The 23,558-nt window shown below is 34.4% G+C and overlaps 1 protein-coding gene across 1 annotated transcript in view; it reads left to right on the top strand.

Annotated features, from left to right (window-relative positions):
• Nucleotides 1-23,558, top strand: part of ELL2 (elongation factor for RNA polymerase II 2) — a 43,397-nt gene that overhangs the window by 18,329 nt on the left and 1,510 nt on the right. The window contains exons 3-11 of the mRNA XM_007430927.2: nt 1,208-1,329; nt 5,086-5,249; nt 7,604-7,863; nt 9,231-9,355; nt 9,485-9,578; nt 12,957-13,530; nt 17,331-17,397; nt 20,091-20,262; nt 21,411-21,455. Coding sequence (XP_007430989.1) covers nt 1,208-1,329; nt 5,086-5,249; nt 7,604-7,863; nt 9,231-9,355; nt 9,485-9,578; nt 12,957-13,530; nt 17,331-17,397; nt 20,091-20,262; nt 21,411-21,455 — 1,623 coding nt within the window. The remainder of the gene's footprint in view (nt 1-1,207; nt 1,330-5,085; nt 5,250-7,603; nt 7,864-9,230; nt 9,356-9,484; nt 9,579-12,956; nt 13,531-17,330; nt 17,398-20,090; nt 20,263-21,410; nt 21,456-23,558) is intronic.

The raw sequence follows: 23,558 nt of genomic DNA, 5'->3' as shown, positions 1-23,558 counted from the left end.
GGTAGCCCTCGTTTAGTGACCACAGTTGGGACTGGCAACTTGGTCATTAAGCAAAATGGTCACAAAGTGAAACCACAACTATGGTTATGATCTTACATCAGCTTTCCTTTGCTTTACAGACCTGCAAAAGTCTTAAATGCAAGGATTGGTTGCAAAGTTACTTTTTCATCACTGTCATAGCTGCAAACAGTCACTAAATAAGGCAGTCACTAAGTGAGGATGTCTTTTACAGTGGACATGTGACAGAGTTTCCAACCCACACCATGCCTGCCTTCTGTATACATTAGCTATGTATACAGACAGCAGATACAGTAGTAGAATACAGTATTAGTAGCAAGTAATAGAATGGCATAACACATTATGTGGCTCCATTATGTTTAGGTTGACCATATAAATAAAACACTTGTTTCAAATTCTGGAAAAATTGAATTTGGAAACTATAATAAATGCTAGTACTTATAATCTGAAATAGTTTTTTGCTCTAACTTTTTATCTCTGATAGTACAGAAACAGCTATGGTACAAAAGGAAAAGATTCCAGTACATTAAAAGTCCTCACTATTTAATTATCAGATACTTATCAGAATTGTGCATCAGAGCAAACCTTGAAAATAAAATGGTGCAGGTTTTCAGAAGCAAGTCCATACCAATTTTATTTTCAAGCTTGACAGAATGGACACTTAGGCCCAAATGCACAGTGCCATCTGCCTAGCATCTCTACTGCTATGCTTCACAGCCAATAATCTCAGAATGCTAGCTGCTTCCTTTAGTCCAACAACAGAAGAGAAGGAAATATGCTGCAAACACATCCTTATGAAAAGCAGGATATAGGACTACTGCATTGTTTGGTATCTCCAGAATCAGGGATGAGGGTCAACAAAACTGCTTAAATTATTTCCTGTTTGTTCTAAGTCTTCCCAGTGGAAGAGGCAGCATTTTTGCAGCATCTCTAAATGTAAAAACCATACTGTTAGAAGTTTTATGTCCCAAAAGACAATTTGTTGAATTTAAATATTAAACATTTGGATTAAATTCCAGTTCTTTCCTGCGCTCAGTCAGTGGCAGTGGCAAACTGAAGTGCCATTTGTTGCATGAAAAATCAGAGTCCTACACTATAAATTAGCTGTAGATACGAAAAAGTATCTGCTTAGTTCTATAATTATATCATTACAGATAAATATTTGTATTTGTTTATCTTGGTGTTTCAGCTTGTCAAGATTCCCAAAACTGATGTCCCAAATGAAGTCCATACCTTTGATTTCTATCTGTCAAATGTTGGCAAAGATAATCCTCAGGGAAGCTTTGACTGTGTCCAGCAAACTGTTTCAAGGTAAAGTATTTACTGATGGAAATAAAACTGAAATTGCTTTTTTTAAATTGTTGCTGGTATCTGCAGCATTGTTGCAATGAACAGTTGTAAAATAATTCAGCTCAGCAAATACCAGCTTTAAACCCTACTTCTAAAATTGTCATGGTCTCCTGCAGAATGCAGTTAGAGAAATCATCTTGTTTAGATCTCATTATGTTTGTCTGCAGAAGATGCCAGTTCTATTTCTGCTCCCCCTTTGTCCTGTACATATGACAAATTATGTTGTCTACTTTATATCATAGAATTCCATTCATTTTGTAACAGTACATATATGGCTGCGAGATACTCCACAAAATTCACAATGAGAAAGAACTATTTTATTTCTCAGCTCTCTAGAAATGGAGGATGTATCCAGGATACAATAGAGCACTCTTTTATTAGTTATATGATCAAACTAATGGAAGATGTGTGCATATGTGGTATGTGTTTGTATTACATACATTAAATGTGTATTTTAAAACACTGGAAATTCAAGGAAAATGCTGTGGCTCTTAATTTTGATGGTACCAGACTACTTAATTTGATGCAGGAAGGAAAGTGAAAAGATAGTTATTACATGTACACAAGGTGCAAAATCTAAGATTCCAGACTGTGAGATTCAATTTGAATAGGAGATTTGAAGGCAACATGATTAAATCTAAACCAACTTGAGACTGGAATCAGTAAAAAATTTGGGGGGTAGGGGCAGAATGGGATGAGAGTAGAGAATGGTAGATCTTTATATCCTGCCAGATCACTTCAAGAATTTCACAGTAATAATTTTTGAAATATTTCTTCTGCATCTCTTTTAACTTAAAAATAGCAGGATGAGGAAAGGACATCCTAATCGCTTCCAAATTGTCCATAGAGAAATGTTGAAACAAATCAGAAAATGACCTACTCTTTTCTTTCCCAAATACTGCTTAAAAATAAACTCTTATTAAAGATTGAAATGCCTGCCGTCTTCTGACCACTTACTATTCTAAGTTGGTACCTTCTGGCCAAAGCTCATTGGCAGGAATAATGCATTATGGGATAATGATGAAATTAAGTCTGAAAAAAACTAATGAGAATTGTTTGTGCTATCACTACTGTATATATAATTCAATGTATGCATAAAGAAATAGTCTATGAAGGAATGACAGTTGGAAATGAAAGAGCCGAAGAACTGCAGAGTAGTCACAGGGCCTAGTGTAGGTCAAATAATAGATTTGAGAGTTAATGAAAGATAAGGATAAAAGATATAGATTTAGGGAAGGTAGAGAATCGCACAGGAAAGCACAAATCCAATCCAGAAAAGAGCAGAAGAATAAAGTTGAGTCATTTTTTTCCCTACTTCTTTCCTCTCTCCCTCACTTGCCTAAATTAATCCTAGCAGAAGGCAAGATGGTCTTTTCTGAATCAAATTCAACTCTTGGTGACCTCATGCACATACCCATGTAGTTTTATTGGCAACAGTATAGAAATGGTTTGCCATTACCAGGGGTTTTTTTTTCAGCTTCCAATCCACACTGGTATTTCTTGGTGGTCTTGCATCCGAGGACTAAACAAGTCTCACCTTCCTTAGTTTTTCATGATCAGCAAGCTGCTGCCATCTATAAGGCACTCAAGCAGAAATGTGAGATATAAACAGCAGAGCAGCTCTCCTCTAAGCTCATTGATAGGAGGAGTTTTGGAAAAATGAAACAGCCCACAAGAGAGCCTCTTGTATCACTGAAACTTCCTCTTCCACATTGATAAGGAAAGCTGCAATAGCGTTTGAGGCTGCAAAAGTAGAAAGCACAAGAAAGTCTATCGAATCTTCAAATCACTTTCCAGTCTTTCCAAAGCAATTCTTAGGCTTTTGATTTCATTTAATGCCTCACTGTACAGTGGTACCTCGGGTCACGAACTTAATTCGTTCCGTGATTCTGGTCGCGTCCCGAATCAAATTTTCCCATAAAGTTCAATGTAATTACGGTTAATCCGTTCTGAACCATATGTATTTTTTTTAAAACCACAAAAATATGAAACAAAATACAGTACAGTGCAGTACGAAGAGAGAGAATGCTAACCTTGCTCGAGGCGACTTCTGGCGTGGAGGACAGGAAGGCAGGTGGGGAGGCGGTTATTGCTTGGAGGGAGAGTCCCCCTCCCTACAGGAAGCCATGACCACGTGTCACAGCAAGGAATGGCCGCGGATCCTGTTTGTCACCCGATGCGGAGTTCGCGGATGGAAGCAAAATTTTGTGAAAGGTGCTGTTCGTGACCCGAATTGGTCGTGAACAGAAGCATTCGTGACCCGAGGTACCACTGTAATTTGAAGATTTTGTTATATTCAAAAAGCTAATTTTCTTAATCTCCTTTGAACTAAATCACTTTCTAAGCTTCAGCCCTGTGTACAGGTAGTCTTCAACTTAGGACCACAATAGGGATGGGAAAATTCGTTGTTAAGTCATTAAGTGAGGCATCATGTGACTGCACCCAATTTTGCAACAATTTTGCAGCAGTTGTTAAGCAAATCACCGCAGTCATTAAGTGACTCTCACAGTTCCCCATTGATTTTGCTTGTCAGAAGCCAGCTGGGAAGATCACAAATGGCAATCATGTGACCCCAGGACACTGCAATCATAAATACATGCCAGTTGCTAAGCACCTGAATTTTGATCACATGATCATGGGGCCACTGCAACTGTTGAAAGTGCAAGGACCATTGTAAGTCACTTTTTTCAATGCCATTGTAACTTTGAACAGTCGCTAAACAAATAATCATAAGTTGAGGACTACCTGTATCTCTCTTTTAACTGTTATTTTGTATGATAATTGCTTGACCGTGAAGCAGTATAAATGTTATTATCTGGTAGAGTATGGAGGATGTAAATCAGTACTTCCTAAGCATCTTTCAGGGGAGCAAGTATTTCTGAGACTGAAATGTAGAATTAGGTATAAGAATTTAGGAATATGAAATCTTACTATTCTTTAACCCAAAGCCAAAATAATTCTGAAATTTTACCTGAGCTCTGCTCATGGTGGAAAGGTCAGTCAAAATAAATGTCTGTTAACAGCATTTGTGAAAAAGGCTTGTTTATTTATTTAACCATTCTTATTGTATATCTCCTTTCCAAATGCTTGAGATGAAAAAACAGTTGCAAGTAGACTAGGAAGTTACCAAAAAAAATCCCAGAAGGCGGCAGTAGGAAGAAAACAGCATAGATAAGCCCAAGTAGTCACCAGTAGTTGAGTTCAATTTAGTCTACATTATTTTTAAGGACAAACAAAATAAAATACTTTCCAGAGCATAGTCTTGATTTTTTTCCATAAGATATTGTGATGATTACTTAGTATTAGATAACTAAATTAAAGAGGATCTGTTATGGCAATTATTCATGATCATTGTATGGTTCCTCCAGATTCAGAAAGGAATACCAGTTGCCTGATGGCAACAACAAGAATGCCTTTTTTTAAAGCCTTATTCAAGTGAAATCTGGTTGACCACTAATATTGATTTGCTCTAGCAGTTTTATATTGCATTTGATTTAATAGTTAACTACTTTCTACTTATAGCTATATAAACATTTTTAAACTTTGCTGAATTTTACAGATTTTCCTATAATACTGGCAAAAAGCTGAACAGTATCTTACAGTTGATAACTACATACCATTAAATGTCTAGACTCTAGAAAGACATTGAAAATCATTGGGACAATTCATTTTGCATATTCGTTGCAAATAAATTTGTTTTCTTCCTTTATTGCTTAGTACTGGATCATCACAGCTTAGTTGCCTGGGATTTATACAGGATAAAATTACTGTATGTGCAACAAATGATTCTTACCAAATGACTAGAGAACGTATGACCCAGGCAGAAGAAGAGTCTCGTAATCGAAGTACAAAAGTCATAAAACCTGGTGGACCATATGTAGGTATGACTATGTTTTTTTCCCTTTCTGTAATTGCTTAAATTCTAACTATTGCATCATTTAATACATAAAATATTGCGGCTTCTATAAAGTTGGCCTTTTCTCAGAAAATCCAAAAGCTGTTTTCTAACAATACCTAATCCTAGGGCTGTGCATGAAATTTGTTGTCAGTTTTTTGTCTATCACTTTATGTAATCCCACCTTTTCTTCAATCTCCCTTTCTACTAATTTTTGAAGAAGAAATTTATTTTTTTAAGGTTTTTTTTATTATATGCATAATATTTGAAGTATCAGTACAAATATTTTAATTTGCATGGTAATTATTGTAATTAACAAGATTTACTAGTATATAAGATCAGATGCATCATGAAGTGCACAAAATTGAAATTTCAGTTTCCCTTTCTACTAATTTTTGAAGAAGACATTTATTTTTTTAAGGTTTTTTTTATTATATGCATAATATTTGAAGTATCAGTACAAATATTTTAATTTGCATGGTAATTATTGTAATCAACAAGATTTACTAGTATATAAGATCAGATGCATCATGAAGTGCACGAAATTGAAATTTATGACATCACCATACAACTATTTATTTGTGCTACTTTGTTTTATTATTTACTGTAGTGCTTTCTCATCTCTGTCTTTGTCATAATTTCTGATACTATTTTGTACTTTGTACATTGTTTATGTGGACAATTTTAGCTGTCATTAAAATAGATTATATATTTGTTGTATCTGCCTTGGGAATTTGACACTTCCACTATTTGTTTTTTACAGTACCATTCTGCTGTTTGGTCCTAACTAGAAATAGAGCTATAATGACTTCAAATTGACTCCAGTTTAACAGAAAACCAAAGGTTCTGCTGGCATAATATTGGAACAGGAGTTATAACAAATATTTTAGAAGAAGAAGAATTTACAGCAGGAAGAGCCTACAGAACAATGTGTATTGTGGTTTTTGGAAATGAGACAGTTACTAGAGTCAAGGAAACTTATTTGGCTAATCAGTGCCTTCCATTCCTTTCCATAGCAGTGGGCTTTCTAGTATAACTCAGTACTAGAAACAAGAGCATAGAGCAGAACTAAACACACTGAAAGTTAAATAGAAATGTGGGAGGTGATTTTTGCCCATTTTTTTCCTCCCTCTTAAAAACTTTTAAGATACTCAAGAGCTCAGTATCTGCTCTTGAGATTTGAGGATCATTTAGAACAGTGCACAAAATGGTGCTAGGAGTAACAAGAAGAAGAGAAAATCAGCACTCCATTCCATCCTTCCAGTGGGGATCCCACTTAAGCTGATCGGTTTCCTCCAGTTGTAAGGAGGAAAAGTATTTTCCATTTGGGCAGGGAAAGATTCTGAATCCAACTGAGGACAGTTCCAACAAGGATTCTGTACCAATTCAAAGCGTCCTCTAAATCACTGTTTGAAGCCACAGTAATCTAATATTTTCTCTGAAAAACTGAGTTTTTGGTGATTCATCTTTCCCATCACATAACTTTGCCTTACTGTTCTTCTGTAATAAGAGAAAGGTGGTTTGACAAGTTTTCAGCTCCCATAAGAGGAACTATGAATGCTCTCTATTACTCTCTCTCTTTCTTTTGGCATATAAGCAGACAAATACACCAAATATGAAGTAAGGACATGGATTAGAGAAGGGGACACAGTTTTTTTGTCTCTCGCTCTTTTGGGTGGAATGGGAATTATATTTTTCTTTTCTTTTCTTTTCTTTTCTTTTTTTTACTATTATTATTCCAAGACTTGCAGTAACACTGTCAGGGTAGGGGGTTGAATGGCATTCTTTGTTCTGGCTCTCAGTGTTTTGAGAATGGTAGAAGACAATTGTGGATTGTCTTAAAGAACTTTTGAGAGATTAGGGAATAGAAATGCTGTCCCATTGTTGCTAGCCATCTATTAGCTCATGCATTCTTAAATTACCATTTCCTGAAGCACTACTGAACTATTAGGGGGCTATAGGTTTTGGCCACTAAAAATAGCTTTTGATCATTGCATTCAATTACATGTTGTTGTCACTGAAGAATATAGTTTCATAGTTCTGTTTGTTTATTGTTAAGCATTATAGTGTTTGTAATGATCAGAAATGATTATTTGTGTTTAGTCTTGGATAATAAGAGTCATGAAGTGAATTTATGAATATTTATATACATTAAGCAATAACATTCATAATTTCTAAATATAGTAATAACTCTATATTCCTGATTTAATTTTTTTTAAATAATTCCTGAGATGACTTGCATTTGAGTTATATTTCTTTTTCAGTTTTTGTTGGAAAATAAATTTTGGGTTTGTCTGAGGTGGACCAAAGTAAAAATAATTTTGTTTGTCTTGCTTGTAGGTAAGAGAGTACAAATTCGAAAAGCACCACAAAGTATTCCAGATGCAGTTCCTGAAAGGAAAAGGTCCACCCCCATCAATCCTGCAAGTACAATACGGAAGACCCATACGAACAACAGTATTTCACAGCGGCCTTATAAAGATAGAATAATTCACTTATTAGCACTGAAGACCTACAAGAAACCAGAACTTCTTGCCCGCTTATTAAAAGATGGTGTTAGTCAAAAAGATAGGAATTCTCTTGCTGCTATTCTTCAGCAGGTAAATTTTTATTTACACTTCTTTTATTATATCCTATTCCAGTTATGGTGGACTGGTTCAGAGAACTATATTTTGCTGAGATCAAAATGAGCTCGTACATGCAGCTTTTTGAATTGGGCATATTGAGATTCATCCATGTAGCACTGAATTAAGATCTGACATTGCACGCAAATTATGCCTAAATCTTGAAATATCTTGATGCTAGAAGAAGCATTTGTTTTTGCTATTTTGATCAACCCTCAATATATCCGCTATTCTTCCTTTTTTACTCACTTACTTTTTATACTACACTGATTCAAAGGAGAGTGAATACATTGCATTAAGAGATAAATTGAGTACACATCAGGTAAGATACAATGCTATAACTAAGGCTTTACTGGAGAAAATGCTATGTAAAGATTTTTAAAAATTAAAAGAACAATATATTTAAGATCATTTTTTTATTCAGTAATCATCCATCTGGTATGTAAGAGATTTACATTAAAATCTTTTTAAGCAAATATTTTTATTTGTAGAATATGAAAAACGAAAATAAACAATACACAAAATTATAAAGAAAATTTAAAAAAAGAAATATAAAACATACAGGGAATATATTCATGGAGAGAGAGAGAGAGAGAGAGAGAGAGATTGTATATATACTATATATAATTAGCATTTCACTGAACAGCCATTTTCCATTATTAAAATGATGATATTTATTCATTTGTTTATTTATTGTATATGCATGCATTCAGTGATATTAACATGGCATGCACATTCTTTTATCAGCAGCTCTTGAGATAAATCTTCTATGGTTTTTATGTCACCTACCATTGGTCTTACATAGTCTATAATTCTTTTGAAGTTCTGTGCTTCTATACTTTACATCACATTTTCAAAACAAGAGTACATGTTTGGGCTCACTTAACTCTTATGGCAGACTTCATGTTGAGTGTGCCTTTTGTTTAAAATCTTAAGAAGTGCCTTACTCGCTCAGATCAAAATCCAGCATTCTTAGGAAAGATTTCAATAACCCTCACAGGTTAGGTATTGTTCTAGAAATGTGTCGTTAATCCTGCAGTAGATCCACAATTAATTGAGTGGCTTATTTCTATTATTTTATCAGTATTGGTTTTCTAGTGAGAAGTATATTAAAACTGTGGTGGTGGATTGTACGTTTCTTCTATTTTTGTTTTTGTTTTAGAAATCTGGCTGTTTCTGATGAACATGGGTTTAATAATTAACCATAATTAAATATTTAATTACGGACCATAATACCCATAAGAATTAATTTATTAAACATCAAAATACTAAGTATGATACTTTCAGATACTTCATCTTGCAGTTAATTTTCAGTGTTTGCATTTTTCATCTCTAATCTGTAGGTAGCCAATCTGAATCCAAAGGACAACTCTTATACTTTGAAAGAATATGTTTATAAGGAAGTTCAAAAAGATTGGCCTGGATATAATGAAATAGATAGACAGTCGCTGGAATTAATACTTTCTCGGTAGGTTCAAGCCCTTTCGCACCCTGTGTAGACATCCAAAAAAATAAAATAACTTTACTATCTTGATTTAGTTTAGGGCATTTTTAGTTTGATTTTCTTTGTAATACTGAATGTGGATAATCTTTACAGAAAAATACATTCATCTCAGAATGCCACCAGCACCAGTCACTTGGGGTCTCCTCTGAGTACTGTCAAAGATGCTGCATCTGCTTCCCCTTCTCAGGTATTTTCCTTGTCACTTTGAATTCCGTATCATGTAATAAGATAACATATGACAAAAGTTGAGGTGTGGAGGAAGCATCAATTGGAGAAGATCTATGTGAGAGTGATGGGACACTTGCTCTGAACCTAGGATCTTTTGTATATAGTCCTGTAGCACGTACAGGTTGGGCTGAAAAAAATGCTGCTAGCTAATATAGACAGTACTGCAGAAGAAGCACAAATAGTTTAACTGCACAGAAGACTGTGTGTTATGTTTTCAAAGTATTAAGATGTTACGGCAGTAAATCAGTTTCACTGGATATCCACAGCTAACTCTCTTTTTGATATAATGATGAAAATTATTGGTTTTGTAGCAGCATATGATGAAGGAAACCTATCAAAGCTCATCCAAATCAGTGCAACAGTAATTACCCCTAAGCAAGAAACATAGCAAATTTTGGAAGGATAGGTTCCAGGACTTGGGAATTTAGATAAATGAAAAAAGAGTTTAAAACTTTTTTTATGCTCATATGACAACTAAGCCACAGAAGGTACATAAGACTGAGAGTGGATAATGGATATGAAGTTGGCAATGGAAAGAAAAAGGGGCTTGAACATCCAGTTATTTCCACACAAGAACACACTCCCCAGGTCCTACAGATTCCACCAAATCTCTCCTAAAATTCTTGCTCCTAGAGAGAGAAAATTAGCAAAGAGCACTGGAACAGTTATATTACATGTTAATTCAATATACTTTCCCAAAACACTATGATTGCAGATCTTTTCATTTAAAAAAAAAAACTGATTAGGAACTAGAAATGTCAGTCACAAATTATACTTGATATTTTTTTCTGAGGAACTTGGGGAGAAATTCATTTTTGCAGTCAGAGTCTCTGTGTTTCTTCCAATCACTAATGAAACCTTGGGAAGCTTCAGATTCTGTTTTGGAAGAACTACCTTTCAGTCTTCCAGTCCAGTTAGTACATAATTTGGCTAAATCTCATGTTCACCCTTACATATTTGTGGTAAAAACTGTTTTACAGACAGTACTGTTTCAGTTGGAATGGAAATTGTATAATTAGAGTTACAAATGAGATTAATTAAGTTAACTAAGTCCCCAATTTCTATTACTGTGCTTTCCAAATACATTTTTGTTTATTTGATTTTTGTAATATTTTATTTGATATGGTTTTTATATTATATATTTCACTTTTTTTCTTTAAAACTGAATTATTTAGAGATGCAGTCCAAAGCTCTTTGCATCCTGTATATGGAGCATCAGGAACCGTCCCATCCTCTACAGCATCAGGAACATGTTTTGCAACATAGCTATTGCCACATCAATATTGCATAAAATGATAGTTAGCTCTCACAGCATTCCATTTTTTGTGTCAACACACAAGCCACAAAATGAACTGTACATGCATTTCTGCTTCTGATTTGTCCACAAATATTAAATTTCTTACTTTCAGATAATAATTTCCTAAATGTTATTATATTATAATGATCCTTGATGTAAAAAATAAGAATTTTAATTTTAAAAGCATAGCATTCTCTCTCTTTTTATTTGAAATTTTTCTTACAATTAGCGAGGAATACTCAATAAAGTTTTATAGAAATTTAACGCTTTTGCATTCCCACATGAGTTTATGAGAACATTTGGATATGTGTGAAATGTATGCTGAAAATTTAAATGTGATTTTCATAAAGCTTCAGGAAGCATCTATATCAGCTGTTTCTGAAGGAGCATACTGGTATATATCAGAAACAGTTTTATACTTTGAGAGAATTGTTTTTTTGTCTCTTTGGTCTGCTGGCTTCAGTAGCTTCTGAGCCTTCCTTGAAAAATAGGACTTAATTCTGAAGTATAAATCTGGAAGAAGCTTCTGCATTATCCTGAAATAATCCTTGTGCTTGCTGATATGAGTCAGATCTAAGGCCAACCAGTTTACTTAAGTTTATTTATTTATTTATTTGTTTGTTTATTAAATTTGTTCCCCGCCCATCTCCCCCCAATGGGGGACTCTGGGCAGCTCACAACATGTTAAAACAATAAATATACAATTAAAACCTACAACAATTCACATTCACAAAAATAAAAGGGAAAAAAATCCAGGAGGCTGATGGTTCAAGGCAGCGACACACCAGGCCACTAAGGGACAAGCCAACCCCACACTTGATGATCCCCCTCCTTGCCCCAGGCCAGATGGCAGAGCCAGGTCTTCAGATCCGTCCGAAAGGCCAGGAGTGAGGGGACCAATCTCACCTCCAGGGGCAAGATATTCCAAAGGGCGGGGGCTACAGCATTGCCATGCACTTGCCATTAGTTGTTTTTCTAGGTTAGCAATCCCTCACCAAGTACCATAAGCTTTGAAGTAGCATCAAGTAGCTACTGAGTTAATAAATAGCACACAGCCTGAGTGTGTATACTTATCTTCTTGGGCACAGAGTCAATCTTTGTTTTTAAAATGTGATCAGCTCCGCAGTCAGGTGAGATGACTTTATGCATGGTATGAAGAAGGACTGAGATTTGGGCTGTGTATCAAGAAGATACCAAGGGCCAGCATTGTTATATGAATATGATAAATTAAGGCAAGAACGTGTACTGTAATTCCAAAAGTTTAGCACATTAGCAAAAATAATGTTAATAGAAACATTATTTATTCATTCCATTATATCAGGGGCCACTAGTGATTTCCAAGTTAAGGGTTGCATGTTTTTTTTTCCCCAGCCTCTGAGGGCCACAGTGATGTGTTAACCTAATCAGAGGCTGGAAAATCAGCTGTTTGACTCTAAAAAAATTGTTTTAAGAGGGACACGGATTAAGTAAAAACTAAGTGTGTTAAACTTTGTGGGGCTGAACACATTAGTGCTAAAAGTGACAGAAAATTATATATGTTCTTTTAGCCTAGAAATTTGGTAGTAAAACCTGTTACCTATCCCTGAATTACATGGACTATTAATTATTCTGGTTTCCTTTAAGACGAGTTCTTTATCTAGTGGAAATTTCTCATAGCATTATAAATGTAAAACCTTTTTTTTTCTTAAGCCTGAAATAGCATACATATTTCAGTGCAACAAACAAATTTATATTACTAATATAGTATATATTGCTGAACTGCCAAGGACTATGTATAATAGTGAAATAGCCAGCCAGAGGACTTGTACTTATCTATGACCCGCCCTATCAATCAACTATAATCAACTATATCACTCCCTATCAATCAACTATGAATGTCCCCTCTTTAACTAATATCCTTTCCACTTACACTTGATTTTTGTACTTCTGCATTTTGTTTATTCATCACCAGGATGAAACAATAATTGCAGGTTCTACAAGCTATGTTTAATTTTTAATAAAGAGAAAACTAACAATCACACATACCATATTTTATTGCAGAAACGGCTTTTGGATTCTGACTTTATTGATCCGTTAATGAATAAAAAACCAAGGATATCTCATCTTACCAGTAGAGTTCAACCAACACTAAGTAGCCATTTGCCTACTTCTGGTGAAAAAAGTGCTGAAACTTCTCAACCACCACCACCTCCTGCAGTTGCTGCAGCACCAACTGCTCCACCATTTGTTTCAACTTGTCTCCCTGTTTCAAATCCTCCCCAGACTGTAAATTCTAACTCTAATTCCCCAAGCACTCCCGAAGGTCGGGGTACCCAAGACCTGCCTGTTGACACCTTAAGTCAGAATGGCAATATTTATGAGGACCAGCATCAAAAATATACTTCCAGGACTCCACTGGAAATCCCAGCACCTTCTGAAAATCTGTCAGTGTGCCCAAAGTCTACAGATGAAAAACATTCATTATTATACAAAAAGTCCAAAAAGAAATCAAAGAAGCATAAGGAGAAGGACCAAATGAAAGACCATAACACTGGGAATGCAGATGAGAAAATGAGAGACTGTGAAAGCCAAGAAATTACCAAATTGAAGAATTCCAGTCAGAAAATGAGTGAAGGTATTGTTATTACATCTCACTTTGAATTGCAAGGGAGCTAGGCCAGATTATTACTTTAGCATTGCTAGATGGGAGCTATTTGCATATATCTGTATTCAGGAAAGGTTAAGGATAGGTTGTTGATACCTCTGATCCCATGTGTCTCCAGAATGCAACCATTCTTACTGTCAGCGGGGTAACAGTACACATGAAGGTATCTCTCATGCTGCTGTAATGTTATGGGAATCTATTTTGTGTACCTATTGATTCCTGAATTTGAGAAGCTATCCAGAACAAATTCCTGTGCAAATTGACATGAATGGAAATATCATATTTGAGCAAAAGTTACCCTTTTTTTGTCAGCTTAATTACATTTTATAAAATACTGTTTAAAATCATTTTAATCTTAATTATTTTAAGTAGTTGCATTAGATTATTTGACTAGTGAAGTAACAGCTGCAAATAATGGTGGGAATAACTACAACCATCTTTTGAATTTAATCCTTTCACTCCACAAACATAATTCATGTTTGTTTATTTGACATTTCATGGGAAAGGATAGGAATAATTTTTAATATAATTTTAATGAAGAAAATTTTAACAAAATAAAAGCAATACAAATTTTAGATTAAAAAGATAATAAGGAAAAGTAATGAATAAGTAAGAAAGAAAACAGAACAAGAAAGAAAAAGAAAAAAGAAAAGATGATAAAGAAGCAGCTTCTAATCTTTTTGACAGCAGTTACAGATACATTTATATTTTACCCTCTCTCAGGTTACATCATAATTTCCTTCTTTCCATAAGCTACCCTTTCTAATCTTCAAACCCATAAATCACAAGTTCAGTTTTCTTTTTTTTCAGCAAAAAGTCGATAAGGGGTTTCCAATCACAGATAAATGTAGTTGTTGATCTTTCTCTAATCAAAAAAGTTAGTTTTGCCATCTCTGCTAGTTCTGTCATCTTCACCAACCATTCCTCCATTGTGGGTATTTCAGAATCTTTCCATTTTTGCTCATATAATAGTTTCACAGCAGTAATCATAAATAAAAACAATCTTCCATGGCTCTTTTCTAATTGACTGTCCATTAATCCCAGCAAGAAAAGTTCTGGTTTCAGTTGAATATTGATCTTTAAAATTCTTTGTATCATTGTATATATTTGAACCCAGAAATTTCTGCCTTTTTTACAAGTGCACCAAGCATGATAAAATGACCCTTCATGTTGTCCACATTTCCAACATAAATTTGAAGTATCTTTATACATTCTAGACAATTTTTCTGGAGTCATAAACCAATGGTACATCATTTTATAAAAATTCTCTTTTAAGTTATAACATAATGTAAATTTCAATCCTTTTAACCACATATTTTCCCACTCTTCCATCAGTATATTGTATAACTGATGGAACTAAGAACCAACGTTCTTAGCCCATTTTATCATAGTCTTTCACTTGTTCTTCTTCCATTTCAAATTTCAATAAAAGTTTATACATTTTAGCAGTTACATGTTTATTATTTGTACATAGTTCAACTTCATACTCTGTCTTCTGCTGCTCAATTCTAAATATCCTATTATCTACCTTAAATCTTTCTCTTAACTGTGCATATGGAAACCATTGAAAACTAAATCCCTCTGCAATCAGTTGCTCTCTTGATTTCATCTTATATTCTCCATGTTCGTGTTCTAACAACTCTTGATAAGTTAACCATTTTTCTTTACCTACTGTTTCTTTCCTATAAAATGCCTCTCATGCTGAGACCCATAAAGGCATTCTCGGGCATAGTCTGGGTTTATATCTGTTCCATATTCTCAATATGGCCCTTCTAATATAATGATTCTTAAAATCTACATTAACCTTAACTTTATTGTACCACAGAAAACCATGCCATCCGAACCCCAGATGGTGCCCTTCTAATTCTAAGATCCTCTTATTTCTCAGCAGAGGAAAGGATAGAAATAATATTGAGGTCATTACCGTAAATACATCCCCTATGCAGTGGTCTACAAATTTTGTTTAGTTTTGGTGCTAATCTAAAAATAAGCATTCAAGAGAATCCCAAGAGAACATGGGAGGAGCTTTGGAATCATAGCACAAAATAAGTTCCTTGTCTGTTATAGGTCCTAATTAGAGAAGAGGCATTGGGATGGCTTGGTTTGTGTTTTTGAGATATTTCTATGTAGCTCAGCAAAATCCAAATTGGAAACTGATTTCTCTAATGCAAACTGGAGACCTGATGCATCTTGAAGGCAAAAGTTTGTTTTCACTAACTTGAATTGCTATGGCATGGCTATGACCACATTTGAAGAATAGTTTAAAATTGCTTCTAATCATTTCTAATAAGCCTTTGGTCAGATACACTTGTAGTGATACACATGATGATAATATGGGTGACTGTGTTTGGGTCACACTCTAGAAAGGCACGTGCATGCAGCTATACTCATTGTGGAATAATTAAGGTGCAGGACTAGGTCTGGAGAGATCCAAGTTTAAGATGCAGCCATGAGACGTCATGGGATGACTTTTGGCCAGTCAGTCTCTTCCAGCCTAACCTACCTCACAGGATTGTTGTTGGGAAAAATTGGGGGAAGAAATGCTATATATGCCATTCGGAGCTCATAAGGGAAAGGTGGGATATAAATTTAACCAATAAAATTCATAAATAGGTAATAATAATAGGTAATACCTGGAACCAGCCCTGCATTCCATGTGGTTGATTTCTTAGCAGCTAGAATTGATATCTCAAGATAGAACTTCAATACAGCATTCTTCTACTGATAGTTATAATGTCAGCTTTCTGGTCACATTATAATGTTTTTGCTGAAGGTTATCTCCTGCTTTTTCAGAAAGATGCAATGGCAAGAAAAAAACAACAGAGGTAGTACTTGCTTGTCAAAAATAAAAGTTATTGAACACCTTTCAATTTTCAGTGACTAAAGATCTTTAGTTATGAGACTTTTTTAAAAAGTCTTTGGTATTAAGTGAAAAGTTATAACGAATTGCTACAGGCTTATCCCTGAATGGATATAATGAGTCTTTTATTAACTGGAGCTCCTAATATGGTTGTCTTAGATAAGGTTAGGGATGCTTTGATATTCTGTTCTTTAATAACACAAGATGATAATATAGGTTTTTTTTCCTTTTCATAGATAACTACAAACATACAGTTTTTAAGAAAAAAAACACATCTGCTTTGTATAACTTAACAGAATTGGTGTTTTTCCAGTATTTAATATGTCACTATATTGCAGTAAAACAGAAAGTGTTACATGCGTCATTCATGCAAGAGGTTCTTTAGAACCTAAACTATTATTTTAACCCTGCCACTTTGAAGATTACTGTAATGGATTCACCTTACTTTATGTACTCTTGTCTCTCTATATCACTTATTCTCTGGTAAATTGTATGACAATCTTGCATGATCATAATTTTATGTGATTTGATGGTGGAGACGAATCCATGAAAAGCAAAGCTCTAAGCTTTCCACTCTTTTTTATTGCAGTCCTACTGGATGTTCATGTAAAATTCCAACATATGCCACATTTTTTAATAGCTGGGCAAATGCTGCAATTTATGAGAGGCTTGTCTAGTAGACTAGAATACTTGTATTGTATACAGGCTGAAATTGTTTCTGCATTTTGTATTCCTGCCCTTGGCTATTTAAAATTTGTCATACAACTTGTATAAATAGTTTAGTAGGGAGAGCTACTCTTAATTCTCATTTAAATCTAATCCATAGAAAAGACTAGCTTAATAAGCACTTCAAAGAAAAATCAAGTTTGACTTGGAGCATTATCAAAGTGTAAAACTTCTGTTTTTATAGGTGTTAAAGAGACATGCACTGCCACTACAGATCCTTTGTCAACAAGTGAACTACCAGACTACTTTGTGTAAGTGAATAATATTGGAGAAAGGAGTGGGGCAGCAAAAAACGTTTTTATGCAGTATTGCCTAGAGTGATGAAGCATTAGAAATATAAGAATTACCAAGAGGTTTTTTTAGAGCCGCATAAAAATGTTGCACAATTATGTGATTCATGTTATATAGAAAAGCTTCTAAGTATATATGCCACCTACCTCACGTACTACTCCAAACTGAAGTGTATGCTTGTGTTACCACTGGCCTTTTCAGAATAAGTATTCACTAAGTCCTTTGGATGGCTAGCCTAGCAAAAAAAAGTTGGCTTCTGATGCTACCACCTTGACTGATTATACAGAGATTCTGTCATTTTTCCTTCCAATTTGTGTCCAGATATTTGCAGTAAATTGCTTTTTCTTGCAATTTACTGGATAATTAATGGTAATAATTATGCTTGAGCTCCTAAGTTATGGTTGATTTGCAGTCTCTAATTTTTGATGTTGAAACAGCTCATCATTTCCAGCCATGACTTTGGTTCAGTCATTCCCTTTCTTATACCTCCATTATGGTTTCTGTACCTGCTGTGAAAATGACTAGCAGCAAAAGTTCTGCCTAATTTATTTATGTTATTTGACTGTTGCTTTTTTTATACTCTGAGGAATTACAAGACTACTACGAAACTTTTTCAAGTTTGTATCTTTAATTTTAGGTTGAAAAATTCTTTTTTCTCTGCCATTAGTTATGGACTTGTTTTCATTGTTTTAATAATTTCCAAAATTCAGTTGTTCCCACAGTTTTTTTTTCCTGCTTTATTGTGGTTTCAAGAAATGTAGCCTGTAACTTCAAAAGCGTTGAAGTTTTGCTAATAGATATTAAGTTCCCTAGATGAGATATAACTTTAAAAATAATTTTTTGCTAGTAACATTGATATTTTAATGTAAAATATCTAGTCTGATGCAGCTACAGATCTAATTAGGTGTAGGTATTTTTAATCTAATAATTTAATAATTTTTTCAATATTATTGCAGATCAGTAACTACTTTAAAATTTCTGACTGCGGATTTTTTTTATGGAATGAGCTTTCAAAATGGAAAACCAAATAAAATCTTTGCCAACAAACTTGGGGTGTCCTTTTCTGCTCCCCGCTCCCAGTGAATTGTGTTTTTATATAGCTTGAGTTGGCAGGCTGGCATAACCTTACTAGTAATTTTAATGTGCTCTAGTCCAGCACAGCAGTGGTAATGCTACTTGAGCCATCTCTACAGGACTCTTTTACCAATAATGACCCTGCTTGTACATGTCTAACATATCAGCTGCTGCTTGCACTGAGCCATGGATTTTTTTTTTACTGCTTGGCCCCTGCATGTTCTTTTTTTTTTAATTCAGGAAAAAACTTCATCTTGCATTTATATAACATTTTTTAAAACTTGGATAATTCTAATAAAAGTAACATTAATAGCAAGAACAGAAGAGGTGAATAAGGAGCTTAAAATCACTAGAAGTATGCTGTTATCCGACAGATTGTTAGAAGTTGCTTTTTTATTTCCTACCCTCTCAAAAAGCTTTTCATCCTTGTAACATTATGCAAGGAAAGTATATTTATTTTTTGAAAATAGACCTGGAACAATTTTTTGCTTGTTGCCTTTGCTACATTGGTTGTACTGATCTTGTGTGGCTCTTCACAAAGATTGAAGGTCCTTATATCAACAGGTTTACTACAAGAAAAAACAATAGATGAAATGGACAGAAGCAAAGGAAGCAGTAAACAGGAACATTACTTAGGACTTCACACATACTTAGGTTTAGAATAAGTCATTGGGTCTAGAAAATTGTTACATGGAAAAAGTCAGTTTTGAGGAGGGCTTTTAAGGAACAGGTACATCTTTATAGTGTTATGTTTATCAATTTAAAATACAAGAAGGAAACAAAACAGAAAAAGGTTGAGCTATTTCAGTAAGAAACATTTTCATAGCTGAGGGTGATAGAGTTGAATATGCAGAGGTATAACATCAAGTCATAATGCCAAATCAGAGGAATTTAGGGTGCAAAAGCAAGGAGATGATAAACAGGGTGATGATTAGATTTATATCCTGCCTTTGTTTTTGTACAACTCAAGGCAGCACGCATAATGCTCCTGTCTCCTAATTTCCCCACGGCAACAATCATGTGAGATGAGGTGGGTTGGGCTGAGAGAGAGGGACTGGCCCAATAAAAACACCCTACAAGCATTTAAGGACAGTAGAGCACATGGACTGAAAAGTATTGGCTCAATTATTATGAGGTTTCCAGATAAAGGAAGACCTGATACAGTTGGATAATTATTTCCTTTGCTTTAAATGAGTTGGGCTTTTTATTAACTTTGTTGACCGAGCGTATTCATAAGAACTGTTTTTCAGAAGTTCAAGTGATTTAGTTATATTAATTCTAGGAAATATAAAATTTGATCATATATTCACAGAGAGATTAAACAATTCTCTTTAAATATTCTTGGGACTTATTTGAGTCATCTTAACTATTAGTTTTATTAGGTGGAACTGTATGAAGCTTTGGACAGAATGAGAAATAACTAAAGTGCAGAAAAGAGAATTTAGACTAGTTAACAATGATTATGTAATCAGTGGCAGGGATTAAGGAATATAGATGTATTGGATAAGGTTTTGAAGAATTACTGCAATACTTAGGACATGGCAATACTATAACAACATTCTGTTTTTATTTGCAACAGCAAATACATAGCAGTTGTCTCATATGAGCAACGTCAAAGTTACAAAGATGACTTCAATGCAGAATATGATGAGTACAGAAACTTGCATGCAAGGATGGAGAGTGTAACTAGGAGATTTATGAAACTAGATGCACAGCGTAAACGGCTTTCTCCAGGAACTAAGGAATATCAGGTAAAGCTTGCTTTTTCAATTATTACAACTCTTTTCATGGAAGCCTGCCTTGTAGGTAAGGTAATACTGGATTATACAAATGTCCAATAGTCTAATCATTTTTAGAATGAAAAGAATCCAGGGGATGGATGGATGGATGATTCCTACAACGAAACCTTTATAAAAAAAATAATTATTGGAGAATGTTCCATTATTAGTGATTCCTGCTGTATAGATTTGATTTATCTGTTGTGAGGCTGTAATCTTGCAAGTTTTTTTCTTTAAGACTATTGCACAGATGGGCTAATTAGATTGGATTGCTTATTTATCTGTTATTTTTCTGACAGTATTCTTAGACAATAGTAAAAAAAATTGAATTGCAGTGCTGAGTGTTGATGTAGAAACAGAGAACAGAAATAATTTAGTGCTTAGGAATAGGTGCAAATCAGTTTTTTACTTCCATTTTCTTTAAACTGGACAGTTATTATTATGGCATAATTTATTTATTAATAGCAAAGAACTAAGTAGCAGAGAAAGTTCGTGGTGAGATACAGTTAAGAGGAAACTGCCCTGTCTAGTTCTGTTTAGCATGAGTATCAGAGAAAGATACTTGTTTTATCAAAGTTTCTGATAAAAGCGCTTTGTTACAGAAAGGCAGTACTTTTTATCAGTGATACATCTTTCTGTGCTTGTAAGATTTTTCCCTGCTATTACATCATGACAGAAAAAGAAAGAGATGAGAGGTCTCTCCTTTGGACTTCCAGACTCTAGATGTAAAACACTCTAACTTTGGGAAGAGAAGTGACAATGTTTGTAGAAAGAAGGGTAATGTTTGGCACACATAGTCTTGGGTCTTCTCACTGCACATGTTTTATACAGTGTATGTTTAATTAGTTCAGAGAAACTGTTAATTAAAAGTTTGCAACAGTATTGATTCAATTCCCAAAAAATGCTTTGGTGCACACAAGGTGTAAATATAGCATCTGCCTACAGGTCTTTAAGCAACTGCATCTTTCCCCAGGATCATGTGATAGCTGTGAAATCCCAGGAAAAGAGTCAGAGTTTATTCTCCCATGTACACTAAAGTACTTTTATGGAATCAAACTCAAAGTGTTCCACATGTAGCTGATCTTAGTAGCCATTGAATTATTCTTGTTTTAAATTTCTAGATCCTTCATGAGGAAGTCTTACAAGAATATCGAAAGATTAAACAGGTTTGTATACTTAAAAATGATATACCATATGGATTTTCAAGAACCTAGTTAGCATCATTATAATCTAATTTTTATACCTGTATAAGTTTCATTTTTGTTTGATCTGTTTTTAAATCTACTTTGAAAAATATAAAAGAGCACTGGGAAATATTTAACTGGTAATATATTAAAAATAGGCAGCTAGGAAAGTTTATCCAGACTGAGAAGTATGCTCAGTGTAACTTGAAGCCATTTTACCCTTTCAGGTGGCGGCTTCATATTATATTGTTTCTTAATCTGGGTAAACTTTTTTTGTTGCCTATATTTGTGGGAAATATGAAGACACACAGATACAAACCTATGGCAGCTTCTGGGTACTTCATTGCAGTGCTGTTTCTGTGACTTGTTGCTGAGCTTCAGTAGAGATTATTTGGATGGGGGGTGTAAAAAGCATAGAGAAAGTTGAGCTAGTGATACATTCACATTGCTAGTATATTTTAGGTTTTGTATATTCTCTGGAAAAAGAGTCATTAGAACATAAAGTACACTGAATGAATGAATTTTTCATTCTCTTTCTTGCACCAGCATTTAGGGCCATCATTTTCCATTGCATACATGCACACATATACACTTGTATATTATAATAGAGTTCTGTGCTCATTGCAAACTGTTCTTGGCTAATTCCTTATTTACTTCATTATACGCATGTTTATTTTCGGAATGTTTGTTCCAATCTGAGTACTTTTCAGAAGTTCTATAGCAGATTATATTTTTAGTCATGTAATATTAGATTTGGTATTAATCTGAAATTAATAATAAAGAACTTAAAATTGAGCATTTTTATTTGTTTTAATAGTATGTTTGACCATATGGCCATATGTCCCATCTCTGATAAACTATTTAAAATTAAAGGAACAGTATTCTACTTAACATTGGTACTCTTGATATTGCCATCATTTTCCTAGTCCTGGGCACAGTATTGGGCAGGACTGGGGAAGGATATGGTTGTCATAGAAATTTTGAAAGAACAAAATTGTGTGAAGCTAACTAAAGTATATGTTAATGTCTGAAAGGAATCAAACCAAAACATTTGGAGGAAATGTGGACTGAGAATGAGGTCAATGAAGTTGTATAAACCCAATTGTCCTAAGTATGAAATGTTTCAGTTAGAGCATGTATGTGTATGTCATAGAAACAGAGAAGAGAGTGAGAAAAATTGGAAAGCCTCCCCACTTTTATGCAAGTGGCCACAAGTAGATCTTTGACACAAGGAATATGAATCTAAACAAAGTAACGCCTGCTAAGATATATTGCCAAATAAAATGCTGCTTCCCGTGGGAAGACTCCAGAAATAGCCATATTCAAATCACATGCTAAGTTAAAGAATTTAATTTAAGCATTTAATTTTGTTAAACCTTTTTTTTTTCTCCAATGGTATTTGGAAGTATTTAACATTCTTTGTATCATGCTTCATGTTTTTGGAATTTTACATAATATATATATCTCAATCAATTCATATTTATTGACTCTCCCCATGAATGTACATAGCAATATGGAAGTAGTACTGTATGATCTTCTTCACCCATAGATTTAGCCATTACTTCTATACCAGTCAGCATAAGCACAGTGAATCATTTTTTTAGAAATCCAAGTCAAAAATATTTCTGGAAAGGTGCAACTTCATCTGTGGATACATTAGATCAGACAAATCATGGATTTGAAACCATTAAAGCTTTCCTGGATGGAACTTAATTGTGTAATCTTCTATTTGTTTTCTGGCTCTGCTTTGTAATTTAAACTTGCCTGGTTGCCCTCATGCAGCCTTCCCCAGTGCCAGCTCTTCAGATTGATGGGTGGTGCCTTTGCTTTTAGCCATGGTGACTAGGGAAGTTGGGAATTGAAATCCTAAAACACCTGGAGAAAGCTATCCAGGGAAGGCTTCCCTAATGGATAATCTAAACTGAGCTAGACACAAGGAAAGGTCCTGTTGTTTCTGATGACCTTCATACCAGATTTCAGCACAAAGAAGTTTTGGATACACTGGTTATCCCTTTCTTGAAAGTAAATTTCAGGAAAAGGTAGTACTGAAGGACTTCTGCCATTTTGAAATTAATGTATCCTATT

This window comes from Python bivittatus, unplaced genomic scaffold (assembly GCF_059951505.1).
Source record: "Python bivittatus isolate LINGU-HERP-01145 unplaced genomic scaffold, Pbiv_v1 ctg000850_np1212, whole genome shotgun sequence".
NCBI classification, from domain to species: Eukaryota; Metazoa; Chordata; class Lepidosauria; order Squamata; family Pythonidae; genus Python; species Python bivittatus.
The sequence above is the reverse complement of the archived record's forward strand: the minus strand, read 5'-3'. Positions and strand labels throughout refer to the sequence as shown.